Source organism: Microplitis mediator, chromosome 8, assembly GCF_029852145.1.
Source record: "Microplitis mediator isolate UGA2020A chromosome 8, iyMicMedi2.1, whole genome shotgun sequence".
Taxonomy (NCBI): Eukaryota; Metazoa; Arthropoda; class Insecta; order Hymenoptera; family Braconidae; genus Microplitis; species Microplitis mediator.
In genome coordinates this window covers 23,941,906-23,969,846 of record NC_079976.1, presented here as the reverse complement: position 1 = coordinate 23,969,846, position 27,941 = coordinate 23,941,906, and the positions used below count along the sequence as shown (strand labels likewise).

At 29.1% G+C, this 27,941-nt stretch overlaps 1 protein-coding gene across 2 annotated transcripts; it reads right to left on the bottom strand.

Annotated features, from left to right (window-relative positions):
* LOC130673280 (steroidogenic acute regulatory protein-like) lies at positions 1 to 27,110 on the bottom strand. Of its 2 annotated transcripts, XM_057478249.1 has the most exons (11): positions 26,842 to 27,110; positions 26,322 to 26,679; positions 26,160 to 26,240; positions 21,625 to 21,702; positions 21,388 to 21,441; positions 21,174 to 21,306; positions 18,368 to 18,582; positions 14,743 to 14,892; positions 14,565 to 14,669; positions 14,306 to 14,478; positions 1 to 568 (listed from the first exon to the last, which is right to left on the bottom strand). In XM_057478249.1, the coding sequence occupies exons 2-11, from the start codon at positions 26,571 to 26,573 to the stop codon at positions 340 to 342; spliced, it is 1,470 nt and encodes a 489-aa protein (XP_057334232.1). In that variant the 5' UTR covers positions 26,574 to 26,679; positions 26,842 to 27,110; the 3' UTR covers positions 1 to 339. The 2 variants fall into 2 exon arrangements, with proteins under 2 accessions (XP_057334232.1, XP_057334233.1); XM_057478250.1 differs by lacking the exon at positions 26,842 to 27,110 and having other exon boundaries at positions 26,160 to 26,236; positions 26,322 to 26,499.
* Between the last annotated feature and the right edge of the window lie 831 nt (positions 27,111 to 27,941).

Below are 27,941 nucleotides of genomic sequence, written 5' to 3'. Positions count from 1 at the left end.
TCAAAGTTATAAAAATTTTATTATCACATGTAAAGTTCTTCGCTAAATAAGACATGACGTATTTTGGTATATGTATTTTTAGTAATTAGTCTAAATGCACTCTTATAATACATCATTTTTTTGCTAAAAAATTCTTATATACAATATAAATCAGTACTTCTTATTAGATACACACGTAATTTATTTCTCGAACTATGAAAATCGAGATTTTCTTAGATAATTTACCTCTGCTAATTTTATTATAATTATTCATTATAATATAAATTTATCAAAAAAATTGAAAAGTTAATTTTTTTTTATTTTTCAAACTAAAAATTATTTAATAATAAAAGTATAAAATTAACCAGAACTTAAAGATAAATTATTACTATGACAGTTAATTACATAAGATCGAATTGATTTAATCATTTTTTCAAGCATACTAGCTATAGAATTATCAATAATTCTCTGTGGTATCCAGCCTTTTAAATCGAGATGAAGTATCCAAGTTACTCGACATTGTAACTCGTCGTTACTATCACTGGAGTTGATTGGTTCTGCTGCTAAACAGACAATACTGTTTTCAGCTCTAGAAAAATAAACAATTATTGTTTTTAGTTTTTATAATTAATAAACAATGAAAATTATTTTTCTATTCAATATCTTAACCCCCGACAGACACACAGGGTAAAAAGTACCCCCCCCCCCCCAAATTATTTTTTGATGTAATACATTGTACATATTAAACCAAGAGCTGTTCCCTTTGTCGATAGTTTTTGGAAACTTTGAGGAAGTGCGCGCAGTAGTCGTTGCTGAGACTCAGTTGTTATAACGCAGTCATGAATCAAAAGAAAAAAATAAGAAATATACACTGATAGAAAAACTATCTTGATTCAAGAAAAATTTTTTCTTCAAAATGTGGTTCTTGTTTTAAAATTTTTAATTGTTTTAATTCAAGAAATAAGTCCTTGAACCAAAAAATTGAAATTCTCGGATAGAGAAAAAAAATTCTTTGTTTGAGAATTTGATTTTTCGATGAAGCCTTTTTTGTTTTGAAACAAAATTCTGACATATTTCGTTCAAGAATTTCTTGCTCTTGGATTAAGATAGGCAAAATCTAGGTTTAAGACATTACCGACTCGTTTCGAGAATGGCGCGGTTTTTAAATCAAGATATCAATTTCCTCAGCTTGAAAAAAAACTTTTTTTTTTATTTTAAAAATAAAAAGTTTTAAAGTGATTTTTTAGGACTACATTCATTTACTTCAGATATGTTAAAGTAGAAATTTATTTAAAAAAAAATTTTTTTTTTCATTAGATTTTTAGAGATTTCTGGGCCATAGAAGTTCGAGATTTATATTCGGCGGATCAAAATACATGAGAATCATGATTGATCTAATTTTATAAAATTTTTTCAACACAATATTTGGAATTATTTGCTTTTTTTCTGCAATTTTTCTGGTTTTTTGGAATATACTTAAACTTTTAACGGCTTATGGTCTAAATAAACTTCAGATAAGTATTTAGCGGGTCGGAGTACTTAGAAATCATGCTTGGTTTAGGTCAAAAAAATTTTTAAATCACTTAAACTGCCGATTTTTGTCATTTTTTTCGGTTTTTCAAAGTTTTCTCGAAAATTTTACGGTGTACGGGTCAAATAGACCTCAGATTCGGATTCAGCGGGTCGAAATACATAAAGATATACCGGTCCCGTCAAAAGTACAGACAACTTTTTTTTTTTGTGTGCTGGCGTTATCCATGTCCGTTTTCGAGGAACAGGAGCTCCCATTCATAAGAAACAGGCAGATTCCCGGCATGTTTATCAAGATTTCCTGAAGTTTGAAAAATTGAAACCATAAGAGGAGCATTGCAACTTTTTCATAACGGACGCCCAGTTTTCAAAAATGGACACGCCCATTTAATTTTACTGAGAGTCTAGATATTCCTCCCCGTTCCAGATGAATGGATGCGCTAGCTTATTTATCCTTGTCCGTTTCCAGAAATGAACGTGTCCCTGTTTTTTCAACAAGCGTTCGTTTTCATAAACGTGTTTCACTCGTAATTATTTTTTTTGAATACTTTTGATCAATTTCTTTGAAATTTCAAGTTTTTCTTATAATCTACACATTTATTATGCATTTGTTGAATTGAATTGAATTTATGTTTTATTGAAAAATTTAAACTACATAGGTTTTGGGAAAAGCGTGGTACACACGCAGCTTGGGACATTTTACTTTCCTCCCTCGGTATATAATATACTAATTTATTTATTTATTTATGAAATGTATAATAATTAATCAATTATTTAATTAATGTATTATTTTAGTAACTTTTAGGTAATTAAAATTTATAAATACGGAGTTTTTATCTAAAAAAAGTGAAAGTTACATAAATTACTGGGTATAGATATAAAAGCCGTGCCCTGATTAAACAAAACGATTTATTCAATGATGAATTTATATCTTAGTCGACTTGCCCTACTACTAAACTTTGTGGCGAAAAATTGCCGTAGTCAAATAAAAAATTGAATAAAATAGAGAAAAATCTCGTGAATCTCCCGGTACTTTTACCCGGCAAAAATTCGTGTAACTTTTTTTGTTATTAACCAAAACGTTTTGCAAGTAAAGCCTCAGTCGACTTTAACGGAATACTGGAGAAAGATTTTTCTCATGCAGTTAATGAAATGTACAAAATAAAATAATTCAATCTTTTATGAATCGTTTGGTCACAAAGTTTATACGAAAGTGTTAATTATTAATTATGAAAATAATTATTTAATTTAATCAACACAAAAAAATACTAGCCTAACAGCTGCTGTTTGTACCGACGTGGTCTGCGCATATCCATAATGGGAAGAAGTTGCGCGCGTCGCCATGATTTATTTAAAATTCCAAGCGCGTAAATTATTTTATTTCAGGCAATTATTTATTTTAATACTATAAATTCAATTAATAAATGAGAAATTTTTATAACAATTGATAAAATTATTTAAATTATTAATATATACTGTGCTTGGAATTTTCAATAAATCATGGCGACGCGCGCAACTTCTCCCCACTATGGATATGCGCAGACCACGTCAGTACAAACAGCAGCTGTTAGGCTAGTATTTTTTTGTGTTGATTAAATTAAATAATTACTTTCATAATTAATAATTAACACTTTCGTATAAACTTTGCGACCAAACGATTCATAAAAGATTGAATTATTTTATTTTGTACATTTCATTAACTGCATGAGAAAAATCTTTATCCAGTATTTCGTTAAAGTAGACTGAGGCTTTACTTGCAAAATGTTTTTGTTAATAACAAAAAAAATTACACCTTTTTTTGCCGGGCTTTTGTACTGGGAGATTCACGAGATTTTTCTCTATGTTATTCAATTTTTTATTTGACTACGGCAATTTTTCGCCACAAAGCTTCGTAGTAGGGCAAGTAGACTATAAACCAAGAACGAAAAACTGGATCGTTTTGATGTTTGCGGTTCAAAAATTCTAAGACAGACAAAGTTGTTACAGAGTCTCTCAGTTAATTACATTTTCATCTTCGGTGATATTTTTAGTTTGCAATGTTAAGATGCAAATTTAATAATGAAATAATTCGATAATATAATACTAGGAAACGTAACAATAGGCAATCGCTTGAAACATAATATGTATGTAGTTTCAGTGAAAAAATAGAATATTAACGCAGTGAGTAGGAATTCCTACGCACTTAAGTGCGTTCGACGAGTGTGATTTGCTCATGAGCCGTTAGGGAAGTTTTGCCAGTACATGGGTGTCGAAAGCCCTTTCTACTTAATACGTTACAATAGTGTTTGCATTGAATGGTAAGAAAAAATTTCGTTTATTGGTTAAAAAAAACGTAATTTATCTTCAAGTTACAGCCTGTTGAAAATCACTGAAAAATTTGGAATTTCTTCAATAGCCCTTAATTTCTGTGTCTAGTGTACCGCGATTCTATCAAACATAACAATGCGAATAGAAATTTAAATAATGCTTGATTATTAATTAATTGTTTTCAACTTCTCGGATGTTTGAAGTTTAACATGTAACTTTTTTCGAGCTTGAAAATTAGCAGTGAACAATTTTGGGGCTGACCCGTATCGTCAACCAGTGTCCAGATTTTTTTCTAAGCGAAAGAATTAATTAGCGATCAATTTAAAAAATATATTTTTTAGTCTTGTAAAATAATAAGCAATTTATAAACATTATTACAATTGTATTATTTCCTCGATAGTTTTCAAGTTTTAACTTTGTTCAAACAATCCATGTTATAAAAGTGCTTCACTGAAAACTTTATACGGAATTTTTCCCATTTGATTATTCAATAGTCTTCGTGAAGAAATAGATGATTCATAAGAAAGCAATTTTATTCTACCGCTTTCAGAACAAACTATTATGTGGAATTATACGAGAAAAACTTTTAAATAGTTCATAAATTGAATAATGAGTTGTAATTTTAATGCCTATTTATCTGTCCAAAAATAATACAAGGAGAAAAATATCATCAGAGTGAATATACGTATCGCTATTCTGGCTATACACTGTATACTCAACTTACTTAATGATACATCAAAGTCAAAAAAGAAAAAAAACCTGAAAGTAATATCGATCTTTACAAATTGGAAACAAAGAAAGAATATCCTGAATATTTCTTTACCAGAACTATCTGTTTATATGGCATTGTTTTAGTGCCAGAATCATTAAAAAATATGCTGAGATAGACGACAACGTAGCTAATACCTATACCCACATACTGCAAGATCTCGCAGGCAGAAGAAATTTTAAGTGTATGTTTTTCGAAACATTTATTCCGGTCTCAATAATGGCAAACGGTGTTGAATTACCAGGATTTTAAAGATGGGCTAAAAATTCTAAAATCAATTGATATCCCGTATGGGTTTTACCGGTAGGGACAGACAACCACTGGAAGTTATTAATAATAAACTTCACCCACAAATGCATAATACACCTTGATTCGTTACTCAAGGAACCGTCTAAAACGTTCGTTTCAGATTTGATAAGTTTCGTCGAGCGATATGCCAATAAGTCGAAAATTTGCTAGAGCGAGTGGACATTATATTCCCTAACGGATGTGCCAGCTTAAGGAGAGCTGCTAGGCCTACGCGAACACAGAAATAACTGGCGTACAAGTGCTCTCTTGGGCATCAATTATAGCCAGCAGTAGATACTGCGCGCTTGAGGAAAACGACATGCCGCAAGTAAGAAAAGGCATTGCAGGAATAATAAGCGACCAAAAGCTTCCAGAAGAGACTAAAAATAAAGTGATCACGAAAAACCGAGATGCCATTTTCAATGCGCAAAAGTCAACAACTAAAATTGAGAAGAAATATGCAAAAGTTAAAAAGGTATGAAAAGTTTTTTATAAAATATTTTTAATGTTTTTTATTGTTTTTTCATTTTGCTACTTATAAAAATAACTTCATAAATACTTATTATTAATCGAGTCAATATATGTTACAATATTCTTATTTTATTTTATAGGTGGTAGAAGAAAGAGAACTACATTCAGTGAAGATCAAATTGATAAGTTGGAGCGCTTATTTGCGCAACACAATTATTTATGTCGTCCAAAAAAAAGGAGACTTTTTCTAATTTTTCTATTTTTGTTTTCACTGATTTACGAAATCTATCTTACATGTGTCAGAAAAAGTTTTTTTTTTAATATCCATAAATAGCGAATTTTTCGATATGAAAATTTTTATTTAAATGATAAAATGCACTAATTATCTGTTATCACAAAAAAAAAATCGGTCTATCGGTTAACCCTGCAGGCCAACCCTTAAAACTTCTCACTGTTTGCTCGATGAGCTCGAAAACATTATTGTAAATACATTTTCAAGCTCGAAAATACTTTTGTATGCCATATTGTTTTCAAAAATACAATTTTTTAGCATTTCTTTCTCCCACGATATCTCTTGAACGAATGAACTGATTTTGATGCTTGTAGCATTCGACGCGGCTTATAAAGTTTTAGAGCTGATTAGATTTTGGAATCAATCCATCGAGCAAATTAAAAGTTATCCGAATAAAACATTTTTGAAAAAATTTTATTGTTGAAATATCTCCAAACGCACCCTACCGATTGAGCTCAAATTTTTACAGCTTTAAGATATCAACAAGCCGCTTCGAATGACACCTCAAAGATCAAAATCGGTTCATCCGTTCAAGAGTTATGAATATTTACATACATACATCCGTACGTACGTACGTACGAACGTACACACATACACTCGGACATCATCGTGAAATTAGTCAGGGTAGCTTGGACCTCAAGACGTCAAAATCTGATAGAAATTCGGTGTTTGCAAATCGGACCGAAACCAATAACTTCCCGAGTTTTTGAACATTTTCAATTTTCTTAGCGGGAAGTTAACAATAATTTTACAATTGTAGTACAAAAAAATAGTGCCTGACATAGAATAAGCCATTTTGTGTTGTAAAAAAATTTTTAATAAATTTAAGCATTCCAATTATAAAAAATTGTATATTTGTCACAATCAACTGCGAGTGATTACAATTTACAAATAAATATCAACACAATTTTATAATTATTCGATCATGAAATAAATATTTGTTTGTTATTGTTTAGTTGATTTAATATACAGTTATCTAAAAAATTAAAGGAACAAAAAAATTTTATAAATTTTTTAGTGATTTTTGGAAGGCTGTATTTTCGTGAAAAATGATCATATCGCAAAAACAAAAAAAGCAAATTAAAGCTTGAAATCTCTAGTTTGAAGATCTTTCAGCATAATATTTTTTCAAGCCATGGTTTTTTCGGAATTATAAGAATAAGGTCGAGACAAAATTTTTCTAAATTTTTTGGTTTTGTTTTTAAGGTCTACGGGGCCGAGAAAAATTTTTTCAAAAAAACGAATTCATGGCATGCTTAGAAAATTTATTCAGCTAAAATTTGCTTTTTTTGTTTCTCTATACGTCAATTTGCTGCTGAGATATCAGCCTTCAAATGAAAAAGGATCCTTTTGTCTTTGATTATCGATATCTCAGCAAATAATGACCGCACAGTAATTTAAAGGGCAGTTTGAGAAACTTGAATAAATTCCCTACAAGCTCCATTTTCGATTTTATCAAAAAAAAAATTTTTTTCATCCTTGATATTCATTTAAAAAACCCTTAAAAAATGGCCATTTTCTGGTTTTTTAGTCGACTTATCGCTACTCTGCAAATATTGATAAAAAAAAATAATGTTGCCAGGTAATTTTACAGCTTAATGTACCCTTAAAAACCCTAAAAATTTTCAAATTGATCCATTGAACCGTTTGTCCGGTCCGATTTGTGAAAATTTGATTTTCTATTAGTAAATTAAACTTACAAGTTGCAAAAATACATATCGCGTGCCAAATGCCAAAAGGGCGTATTACAGCAGTTAGATAGAGTTCCATGCCAAACGGGCGTATAAAATTTTTTTTTTGCCATTCTTTGTAGAATCGCTCGAAATGTAAAGATCTGCAGAAAAATAAATTTTTGACTTACTAACGCTAAAAGGACGTGTCTTAAGATGTACGGCTTTAGGAAATTGTCAGTCTAAAGCCAAAATGGCGGATAAAAAAAAAATCAGGCTTTTTAAAAATTTCGAAAAACAGTCTTCAAAATTGTCCGGAGAAGGTTTGTATGAAAAAAAATTTTGAAAAAGTCAACATTTTCGATAGTAGTAACTTTAATTTTTCATCATCTTTGACAGTCTAATGTAATTAAAATAATCATCAACTTTAATTTTTAATCAACTAGGAAATTCCCAAATAATTAATAATTATAAGCTAGAGATAATAAAGTTCAATATTCGTTCTTATATTCAACGCCATGCGGAGCGTATGGTGGAGAGCTATTATTTGAAACATACGCCCTTTTGGCTTTGAAAATTTGTTTTCATTTTTAGGCTTAGAACATGTTTACAAAACGATTGGCACTAAAAAAAAAGTTATACGCCTTTTTGGTTCTTCAAAACCAACAGGGCGTATACAACAATTTTTTTTGCCATTCTTTTTAGAATCGTTCGAAACGTAAAGATCTGCAGAAAAAAAATTTTCGACGTACTAACGCCAAAAGGGCGTATCTTAAGATGTACGCCCTTTTGGCTTTGGAAATTTTTTTTTCATTCCATCGTATGAGACTTTATGAATTTATTAAAATAATCAATCAATTATACATTAATTTCAAAAATGAAAATAGACCAACATTAGTTTAATGATTAGTATTTGTGATTAGTTTATTCATGGAGAAATTATTCCTGTTTGAAATGATAAATGTCATAGTAAAGCCGTCTCATGTTAGCCACTTGTCGGAAATTGAAAAATAAACACATGCAGAAATTACTATGACCATAGCAAAATTTTCAACGGTTACAGTAATTTATGATATACACGAAAAAAACAAATTTCGTCCTGATAACGAAAGATTTTGTTATAATGACAAACATAATTAGCTTACGGTAACAAGTCAATTTGTTATAGTAACAAATGAATTTGTATCGTAATTAAGGAGTCGATTTGTTATGAGAACACATGATGTTTATTATAATAATATCGTCGTATTTTAAAGCCGACATTTGCTACCGTAAGTAATCTTAGCTTATGATTACAAAAATTTTTGTTAATACTACAAATTCATTCTGTCACTTTAACAAATCAGTTTTTTCATTGGAACAAAACAGTTTTGTTACAGTTACAAACCATTCCTTGGCCCAACAAAGAATTTGCTTGCATTACAAAAACATTGTAATCCCAACGAATGCTTCGTTATCCGTATATAAAGGCAGAATTTTGTTACCGTAAGTTATCTTATCTTGTGGTCACAAAAAATTTTTTTCCGTGTTTATTGCACACCTCAAGCGCGAAAGTGCTGAGGGTGCTTTATGATTGTTTTTTTTCAAAACATTAAGCTTTATTAAAATTGGTAAAATTATGATAAAACACAAAGTTAACAAAGAAAAATTCAATTTATTTTATCAGCATTAACTTTCTTTTTAGTTTTTAATTCATCGTTTACCTATATAAGGGCGCATTAATATAGTCCTCTCGACGAAAGCTTGGGATTTTTTCCCCACCCTCTAAATGATGGTTTTGGTGGCTATGGCTCATGCGCACATTTAATGGCGCATGCGCTCATTCTAATATTATGGTGATGGGAAAAGAAACTGGTCTATAGTATAGCCATGCGGCCATTTTTATTATTTCTTCGTGAAACTTGTTAGTGTGCACATCGCAGCGTTGAACAATAACCTTAAATATTTTTTGATATTTTTTAGATATTTCATTCAAAGAATTTCAGTTAATATAGTTGACTCAGCGTATTCATTTGTTTCAGTACTTGTCAATGATGAGAAGAATATTGATACGTCAAAACCACCACCAACTCCTAGGAAATCAATTCAACGAAATTTTCCTGATATATATAGGCACATCTGCAAAAAATACGGCCAGCCGACATATCCAACGATATTGGAATCGACAGAGGTAAAACATCAGCCTGTACAGCATGTTAATCAAAAATATAATTTTAGTGTTTTAGATACAAGAGGGAAAAAAATGGCCACGATCCGAAAATTTCCAAACCAGAATAGAAGTCAATGAATGGAGGAACTATATTCTACCAGCGGCACCATTAATAGTGAAATAAAAAATGAAGACGTAAAACGGGATCAAAAACGGAAAAGGTGCTCGTTAAAAGAAGTCAATACTATTCCATCCCAGAGTAAAAAACAAAAAGTTCGTAATTAATCAAAGTAAAAATTTACATGATTCATATTTAGTAGTTTTTTTTTGCATGTTCTTGAAGTAATTTTATTTTTTATTCATTAATTTAACTTTGTCATTTTATTCCATGTTAGTTTTAAGAAATAATGACAACTGGCCGGCTTGGCCACTAAAAATATTTTCTATTTCGAGATATATTTAATATTTATATCTTACAAGAACATTGGGTTCTTAACATTTTTAAACACGCCGAAGAAATTTCTTTTTACTGCCAGTCCTAAGCCTGGGAAAAGTGTGAATGAAAATATATCAAACAACACCAAATAAATTAATATTTTTTGTTAAAGGAATTACGGCTTTACTGGTCTTGTTTATTGACTTGTTAGATTAGATTCATCGTATTAATAAATACATGTGGACTAATATTATTAGTACGCACTGTAATAAAATACATTTATCGAATAAAATCAAAGTCTTGAATTTGCTATGTTTTAAAAAACGGTTTCACCCCGAATATACTTGCTGGGCTCATCAGTAAAGTTGATGCAAGTATATTCTACTTTAGACCGTATAAATGATGTTAATGTTGAAAAAATTAAAAATTAAAATAATGAAAATTAAAAAAAATTTTTTGGAAAAAAATGGAATGAAAAGTTAAAAAAGATCATCAAGTTAAAAAAAATAAAAAAAAAAAAAATTCTAATTTTCATTATTTTAATTTTTAATTTTTAATTTTTTCAACATTAACATCATTTATACGGTCTAAAGTAGAATATACTTGCATCAACTTTACTGATGAGCCCAGCAAGTATATTCGGGGCGAAACCGTTTTTTAAAACATAGTAAATTCAAGACTTTGATTTTATTCGATAAATGTATTTTATTACAGTGCGTACTAATAATATTAGTCCACATGTATTTATTAATACGATGAATCTAATCTAACAAGTCAATAAACAAGACCAGTAAAGCCGTAATTCCTTTAACAAAAAATAAAAAAACCCTGATCGTTTCAGTAAAATCACATAAAATAAATTAATATTATTATCACCGTAAATTTTCAATTGAGGTGAGGTAAATGTTCCAATACCGGAACGATTTGATAATCATTTTATTATATTTTAACTCGTACGCGATAAAATTAAATGAAACTTTCTTTATTTGAAACATTAATCTTTTAATTACAAAATAGGATATAAAATAGATTTTAGAATATATCCAAAACATGAAAAAAAATCTGTCTATCGGTTGGCCCCGCGGGCCAGCCCCGAAACATCCCTCTGTTTTCGAGCTCTTCACGCTCGAAAATACTTTTGTGTGCCATTGTTTTCGAAAAAAACCGATTTTAGCATTTCTTTCTCCCACGATATCTTAGGAACGAATTGACCGATTTTGATGGTACGCAATCGGCGTATTTTATTGTTCTAGAGCTGATAAAATCTTAAAATTGTTTGGTTCAGTTGTTTCGAAGATATTTGCAAAAAACCGTTTTTCACCATTTCTTTCTCCCGCGATAACTCTCGAACAAACTATCCGATTGAGATGGCTGAGGCGGCAATCGACACGTTTTACTAAGTTCTAGAGCTGATTAGATTTTGAAGTTGATCGTATAAGTCGTTTCTGAGAAATCATTAAAAAACTAAAAAAAAAAAAATTTTTTTTTTCCGTAATCCGCCAATATTTTCGAGTCTACTTGATCAAATGATCTGAAATTTTCAGAAAAACTATAAAAAATAGAAAAATCCACATTTCAATAATTTTAGTTATTCAAATTGTTTGTTTTAAAATGAAGTTTACAAAGAACAATAAATGATAACTAAAAATATTTTTTTACAAAATTTTAAACTAAAACATCAAAAATATGTATTTTTGCACGGTATAAATTAAATTTACCAATAGAAAATCAAATTTTCACGAAGTAATAAAATCATTTCCTTAAATGCGCCAAAAAGTAGAATATTTTCCAAAAAAACAAATTTGATAATCGCGTAATTTTTCGATTTTTTATGGCCAAAAATAGGTGAAGCCGTGATTGTAAACAATTATCTCTAAATTTTATGTGCGACACATATGAAAAATAAAAATGAATAATGACAAATAAATAACGGAACGTGAACTTAAATGATCGAATACTGCATTTGCATTTGCATCAGATTAGTACCATATCGACCATAAATTGGCCGTAGTGAGCATTGGCGGGCCGTCCAAGTACCGAACCAGTAGACCAAAGAACCGCACTCTAAGCCGACCAATCAGCTTACTTGCTAACAATCGCGACTTGGCGCTCTTTTTAACCTATAGCAAAATTCACTCAGGCAGCCATGCCGCATAGATGGCGCTTTACGCGACTAGCAATGTAGAAGACGCCGTCATTACATTTAATATCCATTAAGCTCTCGTGTAGTTCGCTTCGACGTTAATTTTTACTACCCACTGTCTCGTGACGCGCATTGGTCGTGCTAGTATAACCTCTTAGAGTTTATTTTCGACGCCACGTGTCTAAGTTCGCTAAACGAAAGTTCTTTCATAATAGTTTCGACCGTTGTGGATTAAGTGTTGTAAAAGTTTACAAAGTGACACACCTTCAGTACATCCTTTCATTTTAAATAATATACCTTTGGTTTCGTTTATATTTTGAATTTCAGGTATTTAAGTTACCATGGATGTTTCATTTACTGCGGTGCTCATCGATGACAGCGACATCGACATTTCGAAACCTCCACCAACTCCTGGGAAATCAATCGAACGTGATTTTCCAGAGATTTACAGGAGATTCGACCAGCCATTGAAGCCAATAGTATTAACCTATGAAGCGCCAAAAGTAAGTCATTCTGTACCGAATAATAATAATAATAAATATAATTTTAGTGTTATAGAGCGAAAAGGGAACACGAAAGTTCCTATCCGGAAATTCCCTAATCGAAATAGGAGTAGATGGATGGAAGAACTGTAGGCTTCCGGCAGCTCTACCAATTCAGGTTGAAGAAACAGAAGCTCACTTGACGATACTCAACCGCAGAGTAAGAAACAAAAAATCTTCAATTAATCGAATGAAAATTTGGGTTGCTTCATGTTTATTAGTTCTGGTAATTGGTTTTCTATAGAATAGCGTTTTTTTCTGTCATTGCATGTTATTTATATTATTTTAATATTATATTTATTTGTCTTAATTCAATTTTTGCATGTTAGTATTAAGAAATAATGACAACTGGCCGGCTCGGCCACTAATAATGTTTTATTTTTTTTTTCTCGAGATATAGAAGTACGATGGTAACACAATTTTCTTGCTACATATTAATATGAAACATATGACGTTAAAATGGAAAATATTGAAAGTTATATTAATTAACGAATGATGACTAAATTAATTTTTACTCATTAAAATTGAATTTTTGATGTTAATTTAGTAATCAATTGTTTTTCAATATTTTTGATTTTAACGCCACATATTTAATAATTATATGTAGCAAGAACATTGAATTCCTGATATTTTTAAACACGCCAGTAGAAATTATATCTGACTGCCAGTCCTAAGCCTGGGAAAAGTGTGAAGGGAAATATATCAAACAACACCAAATAAATTAATATTATTACCACCGTAAATTATCTGATGTAAAATCACGGCTCTGTAAAATTTGTAGATTAAAAAAGTAGTAAATCCAAAACTCTTCTCGCCTGAATAATTTTTTGCTTACAGTCGTATTACAGTTGTAACAAAAATTAAAAAATAAAAAAAGTACTTGAAAAATCTAACAGTGCACAGCTCGAACGCTTCAATTAACATGAAATTTTCACCGACCGTCTGATACTGATGAATAGTATTTAGTTACCAATAAACATAGCTTAGTAATTGATAAAAAAAATAATAATAATAATATTCTCGTAAAAAAATCAGCATGATCCAGGCAAACTAAACATGATTCATGTATAGTTATACTCAATCATACATGACGAGCGATGAATTGTTACGCATGATTTATGCAAAATCATGTTTTATTTCCCGCTCAGCTTGGGTGCTGATTCTCACTCGTTTTCGTGACGCAGCGCAATCATTCGGCTTATTTCGGAATGGAGCCATACTATAATCAGTTACTTATCCGACTCATATCGTAAAAAGTTATTATCCAACTTTTTACTTGCTTTCAGTATTCATCAAGTTTTTTTCAAGATAAAAATTTACAATTTTCAATGCGAACTTCTATTAAACTATATGTTTAATGTAACTCAATATGTTTAAGTTTCGACTATATTTAAAAATTGGTGTATTACCGTACGATGGACGGTGTGGCTCACTAAGTTATAGATCAAATTGAACGGAATATAGTATAGGGCCGGATAGCTCAACTGGTAGAGCACTCGGCGCAATACCGACATGGTCTGGGTTCGATTCCCAGTTCGGACTATCTGTATTTTTCTCAATTTATCTATAAATTGTCTTATTGAGAAGGTTTGCATGGTTAGGTTTCCACTATATTTAAAAATTGGCTCTTTAGTTCATCAATTACTTGGCGCTGCTGTCGCGCACACGACGAATACTCTCATTGTCAGTTAAATTATATTTATATTTACTATAAAAATTTAATTATTACCTTATATGGTTCTTACGAATTGGAAGATTAATGTGTATAGAAATACCACTACTCATATAATATTTCCCACATTTATTGCGATGTCGCAGTGTAACAAAATCCCTTGGGCCAATAAAACCAGCGCCATAGGTTTTTGTCGCTTGATAAACAATATCCGTGTTTACATCGATCATCTATCAGAACACAAAAAATAATGAAATTATAAAACGGATAAATTATGATTTGAAAATAAAAAAAAAAAAAAAAAAATAGAAAATACCTGAATTTTCTGAACAACGGATACATCTTTATTCCATGATGCAACGTCTTCGACATTGTTATGTAAACTATTTACGAGAACTGTAGCTGGGGCATTAACTATTCCCTATAATAGAGTATTCATTAAACTATAAATTAATTAACTAAATAAATAATTAATTAATTAACTGAATATTTACTTCAATTTTTAATATTTTTCCAGAAGGTCTATTAATTACTGAAATAATATCTCCTTCTTCTGTTGTATTTAATTGTTGCCATTCTTTCGATACTAAAAGTGTGTAAGATTGATCTACGAGTAATGATGCTTTTTTTTTATACTCTTCAATCTTGAAAAAATAAAAAAATAAAATTTTAATGAACCAGAATATTGTTCGAAACAGAGTAAAGTAAGAGGGTACATTAGGGTGGCCCAAAAAAACCGACTATTTTTTTTTTTTCGAGTCTCTTATGAAAATTTGTTGATTCAAAATGTTTTAAGAAGCCTCTCCAAAAATCAGCTCGATAAAAAATTTTCAAGAGGTCGCTCACGAATTTTGAAAATATCAATAATGATCGAAATTCGGATTTTTTTGTTCTAAATTCCTTCTTTCTCGTGGCAGCTATAGTTTATATTTATGAAATCATGACTACGCTGAAAATTTCAGCCCAAAATTCAAATATTTAAACGGCGCTCAAGAATTTTTAATGTTTCCGAGTACTGTCTCTTGGATGTTTTCGAGCGACCCTTGAATATTAATAATAATGCTTCTCAATTTTTTCACTATCAATTTGTATCATAATGAATAAAAATACAACCCGAGATATATAAATAATAAGTTATTTACATACTTTTTTATTTTTTAATTCAATTTTTAGGTTTTTTTGCTTATTCAAAACTTACCCAACTTCATTGTTTAAGACTGTCCTGTATATTTTCGGTTATGCAAAAGTTATATTTAAGTGAAACGACAATAATTGAGTTATAAAAAAATACAAAAACTAATTCAAAGTATTAGTTACATATTATCAGTTAATATTCAAAATTCTTGAGCGCCGTTTAAATATTTGAATTTTGGGCTGAAATTTTCAGCGTAGTCATGATTTTATAAATATAAACTATTGCTGCCACGAGAAAGAAGAAATTTAGAACCAAAACATCCGAATTTCGATCATTTTTGATATTTTCGAAATTCGTGAGCGACCTCTTGAAAATTTTTAATCGAGCTGATTTTTGGAGTGGCCTCTTAAAACATCTTAAACCAAAAGATTTTCATAAGAGACTCGAAAAAAAAAAATAGTCGATTTTTTTGGGCCACCCTAGGGTACATGCATATAATTTTATAGTAAAAATTACCCGAAAATTTTAGGTAACGCTGGGATACGTCGATATTCTTGAGGTTTATACAAGTTAGTAGTTTTTAGTAAAATTTTGTCCAAATATCCGAAAAGATAACTATTTTTACTATACCATATACTAACATTTCTGACTTATCAAAAATTCTATTATTTTATTTGAAAATTTACAATAAAAAATAACAAAAAAAACTATGGGCTATAGAAAATTTATTAATGCAAATTTAAAAAATTCAACTTTTTTGATGCTTTGTACTACACAGTAGGGTGGGTTGAAAAAAATTTTTTTTTTGTTTTTATTAGCATGGGGTAGAATTTGTACCTTATAAAAAAAAAAATTTTTCAAGAAAAAAAAATTTTTTATCCAACATTTTGAGGTGGCCCACTCGTTTTTAAAACACAGAAAAAAAGGATTTCTTGACACAAAAAATTTTTTCTTAGCCCAAGAAATTTTTTGCATTATGAATTGAAAACAGAAATTTTCTTACGGCGAGAATGAATGTTCTCAGAGCAAGAAAAAACTTTTTGAGTCAATAAATTTTTTCTCGTCCCAAGAAAATTTTGGTGTTCAATTTAAAATACAAAAAAATTCTTGCGCCCAGAAATTCTTTTTTTCTGTGAATAAATAATTGATTAAACGGGGTAGTTCCAACGAAAAAAATTTTTTTTTGTCCAAAATCGTGGAAAACATCTAATAATTGTCAAATGTGATTTTTTTTTACTTCACTTTCATTTAAATTCAAAAGAAAATGCTTTTCATTTTTGGATTTTTTACTTAAATTACAAAAATAATAGGAAAAAAATTTTTTCAACTTCTGACTTTCAATTAGCTTTCAAGGGGACACCCTACAGATTCTAGAACACCATGTAATTTTTTTCGTTGGGACTATCTCGTTTGATCAATTATTTATTTAAAAAACGAGTGGGCCACCTCAAAATGTTGATTCTATGTAATTATATACAATTCTATATAATTTCAATATATAGAATTGTATATAATTATATAGAATTGTATACAATTTGTATAGAATTGTATACAATTTCTATACAAATTGTATACAATTGGATCGGGCCATTTTTTCTATCCAATTATATATATTCTATATATAATTATATATAGTCCATATATAATTGATATATAATTCTATACAATTGTATAAAATCTTTTTTCATCGGGAATTGCCAAATAGTAAATTTTACTAAATGTTTTGAAATAATTAAAATACAGAATGTATTTATTCATATCTGCACTGATAGAAAATTTATATTGACTCAAGAAATATTTTCTTGAGCCAAGAATTTATTTCTGAAGAAAACCAATTGTCTTGCTTCAAGAAATTCTTGTCTTGATTTAGATTTTCTTGGCTCTATAGATTTTGTATCTTCGATGGATAACTCTCGTGTCTTGACCCGAAACTATATTATCTTCAATCGATACTATCGAATTCTTCAAGCAAGACCACTTGTCTTCAACTAAAAATGTCGTATTATTATTTTAAGAACTTTAAATTTTTGGTTCAAGTAATAATTCCTTTATAGAAGATGTTTTTAAAGTAATGAAAAAAAAAATTTTTTTAAAAATAAATTTCTACTTTAACATATCTGAAGTAAATGAATGTAGTCCTAAAAAATCACTTTAAAACTTTTTATTTTTAAAATAAAAAAAAAAGTTTTTTTTCAAGCTGAGTAAATTGATATCTTGATTTAAAAATCGCGCCATTTTCGAAACGAGTCGGTAATGTCTTAAACCTAGATTTTGCCTATCTTAATCCAAGTGAAAGAAATTCTTGAGCGAAATATGTCAGAATTTTGTTTCAAAACAAAAAAGGCTTCATCGAAAAATCAAATTCTCAAACAAAGAATTTTTTTTCTCTATCCGAGAATTCCAATTTTTTGGTTCAAGGACTTATTTCTTGAATTAAAACAATTAAAAATTTTAAAACAAGAACCACATTTTGAAGAAAAAATTTTTCTTGAATCAAGATAGTTTTTCTATCAGTGTGTTAGTAAATTTTACTATAATATTGTAACTTTTACTATTTTTTTTCCTCCGTGTATGAATTTATTGTTTTCATTTTATTTTTATTTTTCACGAATATTTTACTGTAAATTTAGTATAATCAATCACGATGCAGCTGATGAAAATTTCTAAAATAAAATTGAATCTGTTGCTTTGTAAAAATTACAATGCGCATTGTAAATTCTGTTAAAAAAAGTTGAAAAATGTCTATGCTACCGGTAATTTTTACCATAATTCCAAACCGACTTTATGCTACTACTCCCATAGTAATTTTTCTATAAATTTTTTATCTAAAAAATGCCGTCAAATTTTCTATGTAGATTTTTATTTTATTTTTCCATTTGAAATTATTTGAATCTAAGATTCGAAACAATGAATGTATCAGCACTCAAATATGAAATTTTGGGAGATAGGAAGGAATAAAATTACAAAATAACATTAAATCAAACCTTATCTTGCGATAAATTTGGTAAATTTCCTATCACATTGAAGAACTCATCATCTGAAATCGTTGAGTTGACTGATTTTGATTGATCTTCTTCCGTATCGGAATGATTTGGTGAATCCATTGGAGTGAAAAAATTTCCCACACTTTCAGCCGTGCGACTTTGCGCACTATCAATAAAATGACGAAGCAATGGCGCTCTTTCATTGTCGATCGAATCTATTGATTTACAATCAATATTAAACGAAAGAAATAACAAAACCTTAAATTATCATAGGGTAAAGTGCCCAGTTATTGACACTGTCCTAGTTTCTGACACTTTCAGTTTTATTTCAAATTAAAAAAAAAAAAGTTGACTCAAATACACTAATGCAAAATATTAAAGGAGCAGAAAAATTTTATAAATTTTTTAGTGATTTTTGGAAGGCTGTAACTTGGTGAAAAATGATCGTATCGAGATTTAAAAAAAGGATTTTACAGCTTGAAATCTCTAGTTTTGGTGCATTTTTTTCAAAATTTTTTAAAAGCTCCGGTTATTCCGCGAACATGAGAAATACCGGGAGACAAAAAATTTCTAAATATTTTTTTTTTCCGAAGAGCCTACGGACCGCGAAAAAATTCTTTCAACTAAACGAATGCATAGTTCGTTTAGCAAATTTATTCAGCTTCAATTTGGTTTTTTTTTTAACCTCGTCGGACGATTTGTCGCAGAGATATCAGCCTTCAAACAGAAAATGATCCTTTTGGCTTTGATCATCGATATTTCAGGTACCAATGATCGCATAGAAAGTTGAAGGGCGGCGGTGAAAACTTGAATAAATTCCCTACAAGACCCTGTCATCATTTTTTGAAAAAAAAATTTTTTTATTTTTAACATCCATTAGAAGTAAGTACAAAAAAATGACTTTTTTTGGTTTTTTAGTAAATCAACCGCTACTCTGCAAATATCGATAAAAAAAATAATGTTGCCAGGGACTTTTTTAGCTTAATGGACCCCCAAGACCCCTGTAAATTTTTAAATTGATCTATCGAACCGTTTTTTGAAATCATCGATCAAAGTTTAGCTAAACAATTAAAGGAGCAAGTTTTGTTCCTTTAATTGTGTAATCATAATCAAAATGAAAAATTTTTTTTTCGACTTTTCTCAAATTTTTGCGTTGGTGACTCAGCAAATGCAAGGAAAAGACAAAAAAAATAAAAAATTTCCATAAAATGTCAAAAAAAATCGGAGAAAAAAAAAATTGAAACTTTTTTTTTGTGTTCTAAATTTATGAAAACAAAAATTTATCAGAACTAGAAAAAATTACTTGGTGCGAGGAATTATTTCCTTGACCAAAAAAATTTTTTCTCGCCCCAAGACAATTTTTGTATCTAATTGATAATGCACAAAATTTTTTGGTGCAAATTAAAATTTTGTTGCGGCAAAAAATCCTTTTTTTCTGTGTTATGTCCGATTGATTTTTATAATTTTCAAAATAATTTATTTTTATTCATAAAATTTTTTAACATACAATGAGCCACGCGAACAGCAAAATACCTGCTAAGGGAAACCTTAGTGGGGAGAATAATGCGTGCGCCGACCAAAATGAAAAATATGGAGGGGCCGATAAGAAATTTAGGGCCCAGAAACAAAAGAGGAAACTCTCTCTCTTCTGGCTGCGATCATCGGAGTGTGCACAAGTTTTTTTATACAATGAAGAAAAAGAAAAGAAAAAGAGTTTGTTAAACGTGTATAAGTACTACATCATGGATTCGCACAGAGAAAGCAGGTACAATTAAAATATTAAATAAATTGAAAATACTCAATTTTAAAATTGAAATGTTATATGGAAGTTTAAAATGTTCAATTAATTATATCAGAATTACAAAATAAAAATTCGAACACGTGTGGTTTAAAATTAAAATATTAAATGGAAGTTTAAAATGTTCAATTAATTATATCAGAATTACAAAATGAAAATTCGAACACGTGTAGTTTGAAATTAAAATGTTATTGGAAAGTTTGAAATGTTCAGTTAGTTATATCAGAATCACAAAATTAAAATTCGAGCATATGTAATTAAAAATTAAAATAGTAAATATAATTTTGAATCTTGTAAATCAGAGTCGGCTGACTAGCCACCTGTCTTTGGATTATAATTGAAATTTATTTGAATCAGGAGGTAACTCCAACATTGTAATTAGAAGCATAATCTTTAAACCTCAACATTTTTGTAATCGAATTGTTAATATAGTTAAAAATTAAAATTAAATATTGTTTTATTAAATAAAAAATAAACCTATTTTCCTCAATAAAAGATCTCTGGGGTTCCCGGTCTATAGGCTTCGGCTTGGACCAAATACCCACTAAATCATTAAATTTATGTCAATCTGACATAACATCTGCGTATTTTATAAATTTGGTAGTGATATTTGGGCAGTCACGTAGTGACTGCAGGTTGCTCGTAACTATTTAATTTCTTTTTCAATTAATACTTTATTTAAACTTAATATCACGTGACCTAACAAATAATAAATCATTTTTAAATATCAGTGTCAGAAACTACAGCACAGGAAATTTTGAGTATCAGAAACTAGGTCTTCAAACATCACTTTTTGAAACATTTATTTAAATTATTAATTAGCTCCCAACTATTTTGGGCTTGTGACCGCATCTAAAAATTCTAAGCTTGTGTATTATCTAAAATACTATTTTTAAAAATTTAATCTTGTATTAGTTATCATAGAATAACCTGAGTTGTCACTCTTAAAGTGTCAGAAAGTGGGCCCGTTACCTTAATTATAATTTTAATTGTAATAAAGAAATTTACTTATCAACCAATCGTGTGCTTGAATTTCTTGTGGTACTACACGACTATCAAAATACCAGGCTTCGCCCCATGCTATCACAAATGACGTTAAAATTAAAAGAGCTTGAAAACCAGGTTGTGAAACTCCATTCCACTAGAATTACATTTCGATTATTGCGTTTCCTTTACATTATAATCCGATGATTAATAATTTTAATTATTAAAAAATACTTACATTAAAATAATAAGCTTTGGCGCCAAGAAAGGTACAAGTTAAGGCAGTTGTAAGCTAAGTTAATAAAACAGTAATTTTATTACAAACTTAAAATGACTTTGAATTCTCTACACAGAAAAAAAAGATTTTCTTGACGCAAGAAATATTTTGCATTATGATTTGAAGACAAAACTTTTCTTAGGACTGAAAACTTTTTTTTCTATGTATGGTAAAAATTTCTAAGCTCAGTTAACTTACCGCGACAAAAAACCAATGGTTTAAATGTAGTAGTGCATAAAATAATAGCAGTATCGTGAATCGACAAACAGCTGCCATCTACAAATTATTATATTTATAAAACTGGTTGTATTAAAAGTAATTAGATGAAGGGGTTAGAACTGAAAACACACGGAAAAAAAAATATTGTGTTTATCGCTCACCAACGGAGAGCGACAAGTGTATCGTGATTAGTTCTAAATTGTATTGCTACTACCACAATATATATATCGATATGAATGAAACACTAGATACTTATAATAATGATCCTACGGATTGTGCATATACTTAAATGTATAGTGATCGTCAGTTAACGTATCCATATCGTACCAAAACGGATCGTGATTATCGCGATCTACTTCTCAAGCGCCACCACTCATAACCAAATTATTAAACTTTATAATGCATATCTTGCAAATTATACAGTGTTTATTTATAAAATTATTAATTATTTAAAGTGCACAACGACAATGAAAAAACACTAATTATATATCTAATGCAAGAATTGCTGTTTTTTATTGATTAATTTTTTAATTTATCTTTGAAACAAAAAAAAGACTGTAAAATTTACATCAATTAATTACGTATATTCTATTACTTAACATTTCTTGATATTAAATAATAATTTTTTATTGCACCTATTAGAGTTATTAATATGTGATTATTAATGCCAGCTAAAAATAAAATTGTAATGAAGTTAAAGTTGTAAATTTATCTATTTTAACCTCAAATTAGTTTTAATAACAAAACGGATCGTTACTATAGCGAAACGATCTTATGATTTCGGGATCCGCCTGGATCGTGATAATCACGATCCGATAGACCAGCACTTTCCGTATACAACGGATACCCAACCGAGGAGAGTGAATATCACGATACCGTTGAGTGGTGAGCGCAATATTTTTTTCTCCGTGCACACTACCTTGGTCAGTTATAAGTAGGGACAAGATTTTTGCCTTAATTTTGAAATGAATGGATCAAATGTTTGATATTCCGGTGAAAATATTGGTCTTATAAAAAAAGTTTTCAAACAAAAGTTGTAGAAAATTCAATTTTCTATAAAAATATCTCTTATGATTTTCTTATACGACCAATATTTTCGCGGTAATTTCAAAATTAAGATTCATAATGAATGATTCAAATTTTTGTTAATTATGAAAATCTTAATTTTGAGATTACGGCTTCCTTATTAATCCTAAGGAAAAATTATAAGAGACATTATTTTTAGAAAATTGAATTTTGAACAATTTTTGCTGGAAAAATTTTTTTATACGACCAATATTTTTGCCGTAATATCAAAAATTTGACATCATTAATTATTAATTGTCATATTTTTTAATTAAGGAAAAAATCCTGAGCTTAGTTATAAGTGACGAAATCAAAATTTTTGCTTTGAAACCAGTGTCGAGTACTTTTAGAGTAATGCTCTTTTAGAAATAATGTACTCAAAATTTTTTTTTCAATGTCTAGAACAATATTTTCAAGTGGGAGTGAAAAAAAAAAATAGTCATTCAAAACGAATCACCCTAATACATTAGGGTGATTTATTTCCGCAAAATTTTTTTTCATTTTAAGTCCTCAAGCAAAATCTCAATCTACATCGAAAAAAAAAAATTCTCACTAAATATGAGCTCTTAATTCCAATGCTAAGTACTTGCCATTTGATTTCATAATATAAAAAAAAAAATTATAATTGATATTTTATTTTGCAAATCATTAAAATGATTATAACTCGGAAGCTATAGACTTTAGCGACTTGACTCATAGGACTTTTTTTGAAGGGAATAAAATTTCCTATAAAATTTCTATTAACATTTTTGATGTACTTTCATTGATTTATGTTCTGCAAGCCAATAAACGTCAATTTCATAGAAAAAATGAGTTCTGCAACGGACACAAGTGAAACAGCTGGAATTACAGCTAAGTAACTATGGGCACTTTTGAAGATCACCAAATGCCCTACAAGTTGCGATCAAAACCGCCTTGACATCATGAAATGCAGCTGAGTATTAAAAAGTTAAAAAAAAAGTAATTTAATTTACGTGTATTTTAAATAGGAAATCTTTGAATTCAAATGGCAAGTACTTAGCATTGGAATTAAGAGCTCATATTTGGTGAGAATTTTTTTTTTTTCGATGTAGATTGAGATTTTGCTTGAGGGCGTAAAATAAAAAAAAACTTTTGCGGAAATGAATCACCCTAACATACATTCACTCGGACATCATCGTGAAATTAGTCAGAATAGCTTCCTAGGACCTCAAAACGTCAAGATCTCTTAGAAATTCGATTTTCGTAAATCGGACCGAAACCAATATCTTCCCGAATTTTTGAAAATTTACAATTTTCTTAGAGGCAGTGATGGGCATACTTAAGTACATTTGTATTTTAAGTACTAATTAAGTAATAAATACTTGATATATAATAATTTTTTTTTTGTAGAGTAAAAATATGCAAGTAATTAGTATTTTGAACAAGTACTAAATACGACATACTGAAGTACTTAGTATTTTATTTATTATCTAATTACAAATACTTTTATACTTGATGCTTTTAATTTTTCCTAGTACTAAATACAATAGTATTTAGTATTTGATTTTTCAACTAAATAAGAATACTTTTGTACTCATAGAGCGGTTCAAGTACTAAGTACATTTGTACTGAGATTAAAAGTTGCATTTAAGTACTAGATCATTGGTATTTCTAACAAAGAATAATTAAAAACTCCCAGAGTATTTTTTAGATTGACTATAGAAGTTACGCCAATAATCAATTAAAACGATTAAACCTTTTAACTCTACAAGAACTTTTTATTTAAAATTTTATGTCAATAGAAAAAAGTTTTTTTTTTTTTTTAAGAACCCGTAAAGAAATGATGTTATAAAATTTCATATAATCATTTTTGCACGGGTATATAAAAATGATTGATTAGATTACTGGTTGAAGCTGAAACATAAACTGTACGCGTGCACTTATTTGAACTAAAAAGTATAAATTTGACAATAATATATTAATATCATCTAATGAATAAATTTGACTATTAAAATCTTAGGAGTGCAATAGTATATTCAAAAATTATAATTTTAAGTCTCAATCGTCGTATGTAAAGTTCTGGTAGTGATAGAATAAGTATTAAAAATTTTTTTTTAATAGATACTGTGACAATTATAAGTTCTAATTACAATTATACTTAGTACTTATATCAAACCCTCGCGGTTTTGCGAATACCGTAAATTTTCGGCATTTATACACATGCCGTAAATTTACCGTAATAATTTGGTAATAATATGGTTATATTGGCCAGTTTTTTGCTGTACTTATACTGTAGAGTTACCAGATTATTATAGTAAAATTACTATAAAAATGCCGAACTTTTACCAAAAAAATGCCGTAAAAAAACTATAAAAATGCCGAACTTTTACCGAAAAAATGCTATATAAATACCGCAATAATGCGATAATTTTATAATAATAAAATCGTATTTTTTTGGTAATTATGCCGTAGATATCCTGCGATTTTGCCAGATTTATCCTGATATAATGAAAAATTGTAAAAAATTTGGTTTTATTTTATATTTGCTTCTGCGGTTAAAATCATCGAAAATGTGCAAAGTGTAAAATTTTATATTTTATTCTATTAGTTCACACATTTCTTATTGAAACAAAAGAATGTAAGTGAAAATAAGAATCCGGGAAAATTGAGGTTTTCAATTTTCTTAAGTTTGTTTGTATAGATATAAATACAATTAGCATCAACTTTCGAATAAGCGATTTGGCATAATGGTTAACAGATCAGGTTTTAAATCATTAGGACTCGGGGTCGACCCCACGAGTTGGCGGGTTTTTTTTTTTTTTTTTTCATGACAGTTATTGTACATATAACTTTATAATGTTATATATAATTATATATAATTAAATAAAATTTTATATAATTATGTATAATTTTTGTTCCGGGTAGAACGGTTTAATGCTGCAAAAATGCCGAAAATATGCTGTATAATTACGGTTTTAATGCTGTTAAAATACCGTATTTTTTCTGTTTTATTACCGTAAATATTCTGAATTTTTTTCGTAAATTTTTGGTAGTAATGCGGCAAAAAAACTGGCCGAAATAACTTGAATAATACCATATTTATGCAGTATTTATACCGTATAATTCCGGTATTATTTCGGTATTTCTAAAACTGCGAGGGATTAATTTAAGTAAAAAGTACAATAGTCTTTAGTACTTACTACAACTTTAAAGTACCAAGTACAATGTATTTAGTATAGATAAATCGTCAAAAGTACTAAGCTACAAACTATTTAGTACTTTGTCTGTTTCTGAGGATAAGTATTTTTTAGACACGTACCAATAATTAATTTGGGTTTCAAGTCAAATTTTATCTAAATACTCAGTATTTATTAAATCCTATTTTGCCCATCCCTACTTAGCGGGAAGTTAAAAAGTTACTTGAATTTAACTTTTTTTCCCTCAATGTACATCAACTATTTTTACTTGTAAACCCTTCAGATACTCACAATTATATCAAAAAGCGATGTCGAAATATTGTAATGAAGAACTTGTTGTATAAATGCTGTTGTAATATTTTCACCAGCTATCTAAATATAACAGAATTAAGTCAAATATTTTCTCAAATGAAAAATCAACAGTACTAATTAATATATAAAAAATAAAAGAACCGTTGTGCAAATCAACCACATGAGGCATGTGAAGAGTAGATCAAACGTAACAAGTAAGCAAAAAAATCTCCTGACACTTGACATCCTTCCATGGTATCGAGTACCAGCAATTAAATCTTCGCTAATAATATAATCTCTATTGATACTACTGAGACTCCTTTGAGTATAGGAGCCACTTCTCTGTGATTGAAGTGAACCATTCAAAAAATTTTCAGCGGCAGCTCGGAGTTGTCGATCTTCTTCCGTCATCATTTTGTTATCACTTCGTATCCCAAAAATTAATACCGATTGTCTGCTTGATTATCGAACATGTGAGTTCATAATTACATGGTTCAATTAAATGCTCAACAGTCAGTTACTGAAAAAAAAAATGAAAAACGTTCTTTGAGTCAACACTTTTTACTACAGTAAAATTTCCATTGTTTATAAAAGTTCCGAGGAAATTCCTGTTATTTAAATCGAATAATTTAAAAAATGAGGATTCAAATATTTAAATTACAATCGAGAAATAAATTGTTACCTTGATATTGCATGGAATTTCTGGTGGGTAAATTGGAAACAAATTGTCACTTTTATTTTTATTATTCACAATACAGAGTATTGACACATTTCGATCAGCTATTGTACTTAAATATGTATAGATATATATTATATATATATAAATATATTTAATTATGCTAATGCAAATTGAAAATTAATTCAATTGTAACGGATTATTTTATTTTGATTGTACACTAGACTAATAGAGGCCAATAAACAATAAAATATGTATATGATGACAAACACAAGTTGACATTGACATAAACATATATAGTTGTCATATATTTTTTTTGTTTGTCAAATTCCTGCCTCTCGTGGAGAAATCGAAAAGATTGTTGACTGCAATAAGTTGTCGACTGCAGATAACTGACGGCGGCTCACTCGGATGACAACTTTCTGGTCAGAAAGTTGGTGTCAATTAGTATGATCCTGACCCTCGCGGTTTTGGAAATACCGAAATAATATTGGAATTATACGGTATAAATACTGCATAAATATGGTATTATTCAAGTTATTTTGGCCAGTTTTTTTGCCGCATTACTACCAAAAATTTACGAAAAAAATTCAGAATATTTACGGTAATAAAACAGAAAAAATACGGTATTTTAACAGCATTAAAACCGTAATTATACAGCATATTTTCGGCATTTTTGCAGCATTAAACCGTTCTACCCGGAACAAAAATTATATATAATTATATAAAATTTTATTTAATTATATATAATTATATATAACATTATAAAGTTATATGTACAATAACTGTCATGAAAAAAAAAAAAAAAAAAAAACCGCCAACTCGTGGGTTCGATCCCGAGTCCTAATGAGTTAAAGCCTGACCTGTTAACCATTATGCCAAATCGCTTATTCGAAAGTTGGTACTAATTGTATTCATATCTATACAAACAAACTTAAGAAAATTGAAAACCTCAATTTTTCCGGATTCTTATTTTCACTTACATTCTTTTGTTTCAATAAGAAATGTGTGAACTAATAGAATAAAATATAAAATTTTACACTTTGCACATTTTCGATGATTTTAACCGCAGAAGCAAATATAAAATAAAACCAAATTTTTTACAA

Excerpts from the sequence above, each read along its gene's own strand:
- LOC130673280 (XM_057478249.1), bottom strand. The coding sequence starts at position 26,573 with ATGATGACGGAAGAAGATCGACAACTCCGAGCTGCCGCTGAAAATTTT. Across the intron at positions 14,893-18,367 it reads CAAATTTATCGCAAGATAAG|ATTGAAGAGTATAAAAAAAA; the intron begins GTTTGATTTAAT and ends TATTTTTTCAAG. Across the intron at positions 569-14,305 it reads ATTCGTAAGAACCATATAAG|AGCTGAAAACAGTATTGTCT; the intron begins GTAATAATTAAA and ends TTATTTTTCTAG.